Below are 12,278 nucleotides of genomic sequence, written 5' to 3' on the forward strand. Positions count from 1 at the left end.
ATGGCTATAAGAACAAGAGTAGTCAGCCCCTGTTCAGTTGCCTGTGGTCCATGTGGCAGACAATTTTGTCTCTGAAGATAGTAGGTAGAATTGCTGCAAAACATCAGGAAATCTGTTCCCTAAACGTCACTAAATCTTGAAGCACAATACTGTTAAACAGATACTGGCTGTGAAAATCTATACCCGGAAAAGGAAGTTAGTATTTGCAGAATCCCAATACATTGAGTTAAAATCCATAAAAAAATGGCTTTAATATAGAACAGCCATCTATGGAGTCATGACCAAACTGAAACACAGCAATCCTGGAAAGTGTTATCCGAGCCATCCAATATCCTCTTCAGATATTCAAAGCACCAGCCATAATACAAAGTATATCCTCCACCATTTCAATCAAATTCACCCGGCTCCTGAAAGATCATCCTGACATACTTTCTTTCACGGAACTTGAGCTAACAGAGTAGAGTACATAATGGAGTATTTATTTTGGAAAACAGTTCTAGAGAGTATGTGGCTATATCCATGCCAACTCAATATTTTTTTTGGCATACATTCAATTGTGTCTGATTATCAGAAACTGCCTGGACAAGTCCCTGAAATTTTCAAGATTTCAGAAATGGCTTGCCATTGCCTCTTTCCTAGGGATGAAAGACCCAAGTTCACCCAGCTGGCTTTGTGTCTAAGGTGGGACTAGAACTCACAGTCTCCTGGTCTCCTTGATACCTTAACTACTACACTATCCTTAACAAAGGGTAAAACAGAGTCTTTAAGCTAAGTACATCAGCCCCATCATTTATATTGCATGATGTAACTCAGTGTTTCTCAACCTTGTCAACTTGAAGATGTCTGGACTTCAACTTCCAGAATTCCCCAGCCAGCGAATGCTGGCTGGGGAATTCTGGGAGTTGAAGTCCAGACATCTTCAAGTTGACAAGGTTGAGAAACACTGGTGTAACTGATACATTGTATGCTAATTATTTTCAGACCTCCTTTGTTTTTTATACAAGGAGCTTATATATTATTCCTTTCATTTTTCCTGCAAAAACAACTCTGAGGTAGGAAGCCTGAGAAAGAATGACTAGTTCAAAATCACCCATCAAGTTTCTAAGACTAATCTGAGTCTTCTCACTCATAGTCCTACTCATTAGTAAGATGAGAATTGCAGAATAAATAATCAGAACGCATTTCCTTAAGATTACCAAATTCTCCAAAAGACAATAGAAACTTAATATCTGAATGGGAGAACTGAAGAAGAAGCAATGTTATATGTTTGTCATTAACATAACATATCTTAAAACCTGCCCTGCATTTTGAAGCTGTTTTTATGCGTAATTCTCATTAACTTCAGCTATTTGAAGGGAATTGTACTCATTTCCCATTTATGAATTTTATTTAAGTGAAAATATAAATCCTTTCTAACATTGCATTTTTAGTTGTAAACAGTGCAAATATCACTGTTAAGAGTGTTACATACTCAATATTTCTGAGAAATTCCTGATACAAAACAAAGTTATCAATGACTCAGGTTGATGTGCATATAATTGTAATGGTAAATGCAAAATAAACATTAATTCAGAACAGTTTCCAATAATTTACCTAAAGAAATAGAGATCATAAACAAAACTTTGCTTTCTTCAATTATTGTTTACTATTTTTACTGTTTAAATCAAATTTAAAAATAATATTCTTAGAAGTCAATAAGAAAGATACTAGATTTAACTCAATTTCCAGAATATGTTTAAAAGCTTTTGTAACTTCTTATTCACTTAAAAAAAGAGATCAAATAGCATACTTTAAAGTTCATATCGGTTTCTGGTACTACTTAGAAAAGAGTAAATTGGGGGGAGAGGGGAGAAATCCTACTGAAAGCATAGTCTGCGTAAGAAAATAAAGTGAGATCTACGACCAAGCCAGTATGCATGTAACAATACAGCAAGTGTTTTTAATGATGATCTCATCTTCAAAAGTGTAATATTATATAAAAATATTCTATATCCAGTATAATTTATTTGGAACATGGCTTTCAGGAAACCACATAAAAAGTAGCCCATAAATGGAATTCTCTACTTTAAAAAAAATCTAAAATCAGAAAGGCATTTTTCAATAGAATAGGAAGATTTTCTTCTATGTTAACAAATATTTAGAATACTTATTATTTTAAGTAGAAAGAAAAAACACGTTATAAAAATATTTGATAATAAAAGGATATATATACCACGGTAGCATAAACCCTTAGGCAATTGCAGTCCAACTTTTGACTTTGCCCCCATAATAAATCCTGAGACTATTCTGATATTGATGTTACCTTACTTATATGTTTTGTCTGTAAAAAGACTTTTACATAATTTCTTTTGTTGGAAAAAAGCAGTTTTAACATTTTTCTTTAACAAAACAAAATATTTTTTAGACAATGTAGTTTTACTCCTGCTAATTAGTGTTATGCTTCTTTAGAAATGGTAATCTTTATAGGAACAAAGTTAACAAACATTAAAATTTTGTATGTGCATAATGAAACACAAAAATTGGCACAGGATTGAATGTGTACACAAACTATTACTATGCATACTGAATGTCAAACTATTATAAGTAGTCCTCAGGTTATGACCACAATTAAGTCCAAAATTTATGTTATTAAGACATTTAGGTGAGTTTTGCCTCAATTTATGACCTTTTTTGCCACAGTTAAGTGAATCACTTGATAAGTTGATAATCAGTTAAGTGAATTGGCTTCCTAATTGACTTTGCTTCTGAGAAATTCACAAAATCTGATCACATGACCTTGGGACACAGCATCGGTCATAAGTATGAAACAGTTGCCAAGCATTTGAAATTTAATCACATGCTCATGTGCTTGCTGCAAAGGTCTTAAGTGGAAAAATGGTCATAAGTCACTTTTTTCATTGCAATTTTAGCTTTGAATGGTAACTAAATGAACTGTTGTAAATTGAGGACTACCTTTACTGTATAGTTTCAGACAAAACCAGTTTACCATTTGTAAAAATAAGAAATGACTTATCAGTGAAGAAAAGGTTTAAAATACAAATGTTTCAAATTAGAGGCATACTACAGTAGGTCCTTGACTTATGCCAATTAAGCCAAAGTTTCTGTTGCTAAGTAATACAGTTAAGTGAATTTTGCCCCATTTTATGATCTTTCTTGCCAGTTGTTAAGTGAATCATGCAGTTAAGAAACATGGTTGTTAACTAAATCTGGCTTCCCCACTGACTTTGTCAGATTTTTGCAAAAGGTGATCACATGACCCTGGGACCCTTCAACCTTTTTAAATACATACCAGTTGACAAGCATCCAGATTTTAATCACGTGATCATGGAGATACTGCAATGGGTGTGTAGAAATCAGCCATAAGTCACTTTTTGCAGACTTCAAATCACTAAGTGAATGGTTGTAAGTTGAGGACTACCTGTAGTCAGTGGTGGGATTCAGCCAGTTCGCACTACTTCGGGAGAACCGAAGTTTTGAAATTTCTGAGCAGTTTGGTGAACTGGCTGTTGGAAGAAATCATTAGGGCAGAGAGTCGGTTGTTAAATTATTTGAATGTTACCATTGCCTATAATCTGGTAAGAAGGATAAGTACTCTTTGATGTGCGATCAGAATTTCCTTTGTAAGTTATTGCAGTTATAAAATGTGACCAGATTGATTTTACACCATTTTCACCAATGCTTAAGTGAATCACCACAGTTAAGTAATTCATGTGATCAATAAGCAGATCCACCATGCCCAATGGACACTTTTAATTGAAATCAGCTGGGAAGATAAAAAATTGTGATTCCCATGCCTGCAGGATGCAGCAGCCAGTCGTAAATGCAAGCTGATAGCCAAGAACCCAAATTGTGATCACATGACCACAAGGGTGGTGTGCCAGACATTAAGCACAGGTTGTAAATTATTTTTTTTCTGGCCATTGTAACTTTGAACCATTGTTAAACAAACAGTTGTAAGCTGTGGACTCTCTGTACTTAACTGTTTCACATACTGGAAGACAAACAGCGCAATAGCATTTTTCTGTACTATGTTTTATGGAAGAAACTTGAGTTCTGTAAAAGTAAGAGGATACTACTAAAGTTTGTTGTTTATAAATTTACAAAAACTGCTGGTTTCAGAGGCCCTTAAAAATTTGCAGTCGCTTCTAGTATTTCAGCCTGCTCATTCCCATTTTCTATCAATCTAAGTAATGGAAGTAAAAGTCACCAAACTACACACACCCTTGATATAGTTGCAGAAGTTTCTAAGCTGTGGGAAAGCACTTAACTTGTAAATGGGGGAGAATACGCAAAGGGATGCTTGGCTTTCTTGACCCATTCTTTTAAGAAGCACACGTCACCACAGGGATGTCAATTTCAATGGCAGAGTGCCGTGATCGCGCAGCATATGGCTGGGAAGCATAGCTGTGCACACTAGGGGCATGAGAATATAGAGGCTGCCAGAAAGGGGAAGGTAGGGTCTTGCATGCACAGTACCAGAGGCATAAGAGAATAGCTGTAAATAATAAGCCACCTGCACTGGCAATAGCAATGTAAACAGAAATGTCAAAGGTGAAAACAGGCTCATATTTTTGATTCAGCTCTCTATTATAAAAGATGACCCAGACTGACGGTATCAGGCAAATGACGCAAGCAAGAAGAAAGAAAAGGCTGGCCACAAGATGGCAGCCTGCACTATTGATGAGGCATCTGACCTGCTTGATGTTGGGCACGGTGGATACAAAGGCTGTGTTACACATGCCAATTAAACAGAGAAAAAGGGCCAAGACAGTGGTCAACATGCTAATGGGAAGAGCCAACTGGAGGACACGCAAATCTAGCTGGTCGACTGTTTTGTACCACTTGGTGTCATAAATGACACAGTCTTTGCTCCCATCAAAGCGAACACACTTAATCCACAGCCCAGTGTAAACGGTCACGTTCTTTTCATTTTTGTTAAAGGTGTAGAGTCGTATTTGTCTCCAGTTTGGAAGCAGTGCGGCAGCAATGAGTCCCGATAAAGCAGCTGTTCCAGAGAGGAAGGCTAGGACCGTCGCAGCATGAACGTCCCGACAGCCCATTGCAATGGGTGAAAAAGGTTCCTGGAAAAATTGGGAAAGAGCACCAAGGAAACTTGTATGAAGAATTCATTTTGGTGTGATGAAAAACCAAGAAGAAATGGTGGATACAGCTGACCTTGAACGTCAGATTCTTTGCAGTAAATGATTCAATGTTATCAGCGTATCACCTATTGGTAATCCTCGACTTATGACCATAGTGGAACCTGCCCATTTACAGCTGCAGTTCACAATGGCTAATTCATTTAATGATCTCCCATTTTTATTCTCCCCAATACACTGTTACAGCTTGGGTGACCTAGTGGTGGGGAAGGCACTTGGAAGCCCAGATCTGCTTGCTCCAGGCCTCCCAAGCTCGCCACGCCATTCCTGAAGCATCTGGTGCTCCACTTCCTGTCCCTAGGGATTCCTAAGGAGCCACTTGTGCACAAAGGACAGGTAGAGCCTGTAGGTCAGTGAAGGCTAACCTTTTTATCATTGTGCGCCAAAAATATGCATGCGCGCACCCATAATGCAATGCGTGCATGCATCCATAATGCAATGCACCCGCGCACCCATAATGAAATGCATGCACAACCAACATGCACGTCCAAACCCCTGCACATGCATGTGCGACCACCCCGTGTGCAACCTGCCCTCCACGCATGTGTGCATGATCCCTGCACATGAATGTGACCCCCGTGTATGCATGGCAGAGACCCCAAAACCAGCTGGTTGATGGGAGGCGCACACCCATGTGCGGTGGAGCTGAGCTGGGACGATGGCTCGCACACCCGCAGAGATGCACTCATGCCATAGCTTTGCCATCAGGGCTGTAAGCCAATGGGATACTTCCCATCCAGCAATTCAAAGGATTTGCAGGACTTGGCCTGTTTCCAGCCAGGCCACTTAATACAGCCTAAAACAGGGCAATAGAAGCCACCAGAGCAAGAAACTGTTAAATCTAGGCTTAGTCTACTTCTTATCCAGCATCCAGGGGCTTGCAAGTCTTGACCCTACTTCACATTCAGCTCCAGGTCCCAACAGCACCGAATTTATCTTTTTGGGTTTTTTGCAGAGTAGCCTGGCTGATGCAATGCAAGACTCAGCTTTCTTGCAAAGCTTCTGGCCTCATGGCAACTTCATTCTATTCTACAAGCAAGCAGTACTGCTCAAGACACTGTTGGGATTTTTTAAGGAGGCTCCACAAATAAACAGCACAGCTAAGCTTTGGAGTAGACTGAGGCTTTCAGGGACCTAACGGGATAGGTGAGGAAGATAGCTTTGGGGGAAGGGAGGTACTGCAGTTTCCTGTGGTTGGTCATAAGGGTGAATAATGGCAGGAGCACTGAAGTGGCTGTAAGATTATGGCAGGGTCATAAATACCTTTGGATGGTCTGTCGTAGCTTCAAACAATCGCCAAGCTGTAAGTCAATGGCTACCTATAATATATTAAATTTGGTCACAAAAAACAATGCAAATAATCAATATAATTATTTGAACTGGTTTCTTAAGAGCCACAACCCTCATTTACTTACTGAAAATAAGGTCAAGTGAATTAAATTGACTGTCAAGTAAATGAGCATATTAAATAAGTTTCTACTTCTTGATCTACATTCAATCATATTCAACCATTTAATGGCAAAGGAATGTAATTTTAATACAAAAAGCTATGTTACACTAAAATAATTCCAAAAAAATGTAAAAACTGACTCAATTACCGAACACTTGTCTATTTGTAATTTTAGCTATTAGTACAAGCACATACAGAATTTGATATCTGACTTTTTAATTAAAACTAATTTGCACTGGTCTAAGCCTAACCATGTTATTATTAGTTAAGATACAAGCCAAGGTAAGTACTATTCCTCAGCCCTGAGAATGGAATTTAACTTAAAGCTGTAATTAAATTCAGATTAATAGAAGAACTCACATATGTAGACCAATGTTTCTAGAGCAAACATAGCTTTATTTTGAGTCAGTGGCCATGTTTGCATACATTTATAACATAGGATTCAACTGAAATTCAATTTATCATTAATAAGCTGAATTTTAGCATACTTAGGCCATTCACTTGCATTTTGCTCCTCGCATTTGCATGACAGTTAAACATACAGAAAAACAGCAGCTTAGAATGATGCCCAAACTCACCCTGGAATCTTTGTTCTGCATGAATGCAAAAGAGTGCAGTTAACCATAGCAACTCTAAAATACTTCAATTCCATTTTAAAAAGTACCCACACCTCAGCAAAATATTTAATTTCAGACATTTTTGTTTCTTAAGTTTTCTTTTCATTAATCTGTTGCATTGGCAAACTTCTTTTTGAAATGCCTGGCCCTTTACTATTTTTAATAGATACATAGATAGATAATAGATAAATAGATAAATAGGAAATTTCCAATTTATAATATTGCTCTATCTAGATGCACAGCTGTCCTGGAGTTGTGCACTTAAACTAAACATAACTTAAATATTACACTGAAGGAGAGCTGTCACAGTCATTTTTAGCATTCGCGATAAGTTGGTGAATCACTGTGTAACATAATTTTGGATCAGATGACTTGAAAACACTTTCCTCTCAATTGTTTCACTCACATTTTTATATATCTGTGGTACAGAATACGAACTGAAACTAAGATGCTACACTCTTCAATTTATCCTGCAAGTGCTAAAATGAATGAAACTGACTACCACCAATTCCTTACATAAAGAAAACATATTTTAAACAAATTTGTGTCTTCAGGCAAAATATCTAATATAGATGCTAAATCTATAAGAATAAGTAGCATCAATATATCCTTCATTACCTTTCTCCAAGACAGTATTTTCTCAAAGGCAATATTTTAGGTGAACACTTTATTCTGCTCATGCTCCTCAACATTATGTTGAAGGCAGATTCAAAAATGAGTTTGTATTATTTGCAAGCAGCAAATTCAAATGTCTCAGTAAGACATACTTTTTCTTAATTTCCAGTTGCAAGAATGGTGTGGATACCCATAACTATATTGTAGAAATGTGTCCATACAGAGAATCCAATGCCAAGTATATAAAGCATTGCATAGACATTCAGTCCCTAAATATAGTAAAATGCAGTTGCCACTCTTTAACACATGAAACAAGTATCTTAACATACTGAAAATCAATTATTTTCATTAAGCTTTTCTATAGCTTCATGTACCTACTGTGGTCCTTAAAATGATCATCTGCCCCCCCAAATCCCAACAGTCATTCATAATTCTAAGTATTGTGAAGTATTCAAAATCATTGAAAGAGCATAAAAATACACACAATGTTTTCAACATAATATATCTCAAATCAGAGTATGGAACCAAAATAGACATGACACAGGGTATGCATACCTCATTCAGCCCCCAATCAGTTCTATAAAGTATATGAATAACAAAGCTAAGAAAAAATATTGCTATATGGTAAGACACTTACTTGTACACTGTTATCTAACTTTCTTCAGTTCCAATTACTGTAATCAAGAGAAATTAAAAATCATTACCAAACAAACATTTAAAAAGAACTAAAAAAAATGAAGTATTGTATTTTGTTTACATTGCTGTTTATGGCTAAGATGGTGAAAGAAACTCACAGCCAGATGAATTAAATTACGATTCAGGACAACATATAAATACCTATTTGAAACATGCAATTAAGAGACAATATAATTAGAGTTCTACCAGCCAACTTGATTCATCCTCTGCCGCAAAGCAGCCAATCAGAACATTTGTAAAGACTATTTAAAGATAGGGGTGTTGCCCTTCACAAATTTAGCCAATTTTAACTAAGTTCATATAAATCAGATCCCATGACAACTTGTAACATCAAATCTTACAAAAAGGTAACTATATTTTCCCCCTCATCTATCCCATCAAATATTTTCATAGGATGGCCTCTAATTTTAAAGAAATGTAAAAACTGTTTTCTTCCAAGTATTAAAATATTTAGCTTATGGGGAATATGCTCTACTAGGCAGGCAACAAGACCCCCTCCCTTATCATTCAAACCAGCCACGCTGGTTTGAAATTCTGGATCTTGTGCTTCAGGAACATCATTGTTATCACAATTACCCAATTTTGCATTGGCAGATAAGCCTCTGACACTCAATGAGGCAGAGCTGCAGTGTAAGTATAACAAACAATCGTAATAATCATGATACAATCGCATTTCATAGAAATGAACAATACACAGATAAAAATATGTGACAAAGCCTTAGCGATCTGGACCGGCAGGAAAGAAAGCTCATTAATGTATAATGAAAATTATACATTTGTTGATAAATAGATAGGCAGACAGCAAATCTCCCCTTTCTAACCTGCTTCCCACGCACAATGCACACACTTACAAATACCGAATCCATCTTCGATCTCTCGGATTTTCAGGAAGTGGCTGCCTTTTCCAGTTCTGCCCAAAGCTTCCTGGGACTGTAGTTTGTCTCCACAATTCTCTTAGTTTCCAGGTGCTTTCAAAGACTACAATTCCCAAGATCCTCCTTTAATAGATCTTACTGAAGTATACACCTTCCCGGCTGTAATTGAGATTGTCCTATGAGGACGGGATCGGGGTTAATTGCCAAAAAGAAGCAGTTTGCGTGAAATGAGCTATCGCCTTCAAGATTTTTTAGTTGTTAGGGCTGTTTTACCGCAGTTTTTTTTAACAAGCCAGTGTGAATTCTGCGAATGGATTTTTACCCTAAAAATATTAAAATGGATGTCTAATTACAAAATATACAGATATGACAGTATTTCTTTAAGTCTTTGTGACGCTTTAAGTTTCATTTGGAAGAGGTGTTTTTAATGAACATTAATAAAATTATCGTTAGGACAAAAAAACAGTTCCGTTCCTGCAATGCATCCGTGGACTCATTATTGATCTTGAGCTGTTAGAACTCACAACTCTAGTTTGAACTGACAATAGCCAAGTTTTAAAGGAGTAGCTGATTTGGCATTAGAAAGACAGCAAGCTGCTCTTGTTTAAAAAGGGAACGCGTGCACAGCCAAATCTTGGATTTGGGAAAAATTGACATGACGTTTTACAGGAAAGTAAAATGGGAAGGCCATCTCACACAAATCTGAATATGGTGCAATGGGTGTTCGTGATTTTCAGCAACTATAATAAGAGGGATGCCAAGCGTTGCCAAAAAGGAATAAGTCTACCCGCCCTGGGCCTTCATTTTGCTCATCTCCACCTTCAGAGAATTCACATCATAACTAGATGAAAGTTTATTCAGAAGCTAGTTCTACTGGCTAGATAAAACCAGCCATTATATATCTAATGAGCCACAGGTTATGGCATGAAGAGAAGTGTACATCCATTATGGCTTAAATCAACTGTTTTCACAATATAGTGTAGCAGGATACATTAACCAGATGGTTTCCTGCTTTCTCCAATTTGGTCTTCATTACTGGCTTTCCATTTCTCCAGACAATTCTGGAGAATGAGGAGCTGTCAATTGTCTAACAACCTTTTTTGTCATCTACAGAACAAGACATTTTATAGCACACCATCCTCCCAGGTAGTTAAAATTCTCCAATGGGTACATTATATTCTGAGCCCCAAATATTTTCACATCATGGTTAGATTTTGCATTTATTCTTCATTAGATATGAAGTGCAAAAATAGTTACATGAATTACCGAATGGCATTCTCAGAATCCCCATGTCATACTAAGCTATGTTTGATTGAATAAACCATAACAGACTAGATTTGCACAATATATCATTAGAATTATAGAGCTGGAAGGGACCTTGGGGATCTTCTAATTGAACCCCATGTTCAAGCAGATCCTATATCATTCTGGACAAATGGCTGTCCTATCTCTTCTTAAAAATCTAGTGATAAGCACCTACAAATTCTGGAGGCATGCTGCCCCACTGATTGACTGTTCTGACAGGAAATTTCTCCTTGGTGGCGCAGTGGTTAGAATGCACTACTACAGCCTACTTCTGCTGACTGCCAGGTATCTGCAATTTGGCAGTTCAAATCTCACCAGGCTCCAGGTTGACTCAGCCTTACATCTTTCCGAGGTGGGTAAAATGAGGACCCAGATTGTTGGGGGCAATACGCTGTCTCTGTAAACCATTTAGAGAGGGCTCTTTAAAGCACTGTGAAGTGGTATATAAGTCTCAATGCTATGCTATTGCTATTTCTATGTCGGATTTCTCTTGTTAAGCTTTGATCTGTCAAAGTCTTGTATTGCTTTGGAAAACAAGTTGACCCTTCTCTTCCATGTGACAGTCTTTCAAAAACTGGAAGACTGATAACATGTCTTTTTTCTCTTAAACTAGACATTCTCAGTTCCTTCATTGTACAGTTTTTAGCTTCCAGTTCCCCAATCATCTTTGTACACTTCTTTATACTCTTTACAGAGTCTCAAAAATCTTTTTTGTATCCCACTGATCAAAACTGGACACAATAGTCCAAGTATGGTTTTAGTAGTGCAAAATAAAGTGGTACTAAACACTTCATATGCTAAAACAGTGGTCCCCAACCCCCGGTCCGCGGACCGGTGCCGGGCCGCGGAGTACCTGGCACCGGGCCGCGCAGCGGCCGGGGGCCATGATCCCTGCAGCTGGGCGCCGTGGCTCTCCTGCTGCGCCAGCCGCTCCTCTTCCAGCCGCTCGCCCAGCGCGCAAAGCTCCCGGCAGCGGTGCCACAGCTCCTCGAGGCGCCGGCGGCTCTCCTGGTTCTGCGCGCGCAGCTTGCGCAGGTCCTCTTGGCCCAGGCGGCCCCCTTCCAGCTCCTGCATCGCCCGCAACTCGGCCTCGTATCGCTCCAGGCTCTGCGCGCAGCTCCAGCTCACCACCAGCGCGTAGTCGGAGGCCAGCTGCCGCTTCTCGGAGCGCCCGGCCCGGAGGACGCGCGGGGCAGACAGCAGTGCGGCTGGCCGCTGCTTGCGCGCTTCCTGCAGCCCTTCGTGCTCGGCCAGGAGCTGCTCCAGCAGCGCCTCCAGAGCGGCGCAGTCGGCCCACAGCCCCTCCAGCTGCTGCCGCCGCCGGGCCAGCTCGGGCTCCAGGTGGCGGAGACGCAGCTCTCCAAGTTGCGTGCTCAGCCTCTCCAAGCTCTCCAACTCGTGGCGCAGCGCGTCCCGCTCCAGCTCGCCTTGAGGTGATCTCAAAAAATAAGCTAGGTTGGATATGACTGGGATAAGATTTCCAGATGTTGACTTGGCTCAAGTCACCGGTTCCTTTTTCTTGCTGAATGAAAACTCCTGCATCATGGTTGTATGTAGGATG

The 12,278-nt window shown here is 39.1% G+C and overlaps 1 protein-coding gene across 8 annotated transcripts; it reads right to left on the reverse strand.

Moving 5' to 3' along the window:
- Positions 1-3,629: 3,629 nt before the first annotated feature.
- On the reverse strand, positions 3,630-9,582 carry CLDN12 (claudin 12). 8 transcript variants are annotated; one of them, XM_032237459.1, is made up of 5 exons: positions 9,389-9,446; positions 8,479-8,515; positions 7,098-7,202; positions 6,423-6,478; positions 3,630-5,081 (listed from the first exon to the last, which is right to left on the reverse strand). In XM_032237459.1, exon 5 carries the CDS (start codon positions 5,058-5,060, stop codon positions 4,323-4,325), a length of 738 nt encoding a protein of 245 aa, XP_032093350.1. In that variant the 5' UTR covers positions 5,061-5,081; positions 6,423-6,478; positions 7,098-7,202; positions 8,479-8,515; positions 9,389-9,446; the 3' UTR covers positions 3,630-4,322. The 8 variants fall into 8 exon arrangements, with proteins under 8 accessions (XP_032093350.1, XP_032093347.1, XP_032093348.1 ...); XM_032237456.1 differs by having other exon boundaries at positions 7,188-7,202; positions 9,389-9,427; XM_032237457.1 differs by having other exon boundaries at positions 7,188-7,202; positions 9,359-9,404.
- Between the last annotated feature and the right edge of the window lie 2,696 nt (positions 9,583-12,278).

The sequence above is a fragment of the Thamnophis elegans genome, chromosome Z, assembly GCF_009769535.1.
Source record: "Thamnophis elegans isolate rThaEle1 chromosome Z, rThaEle1.pri, whole genome shotgun sequence".
Classification (NCBI taxonomy): domain Eukaryota; kingdom Metazoa; phylum Chordata; class Lepidosauria; order Squamata; family Colubridae; genus Thamnophis; species Thamnophis elegans.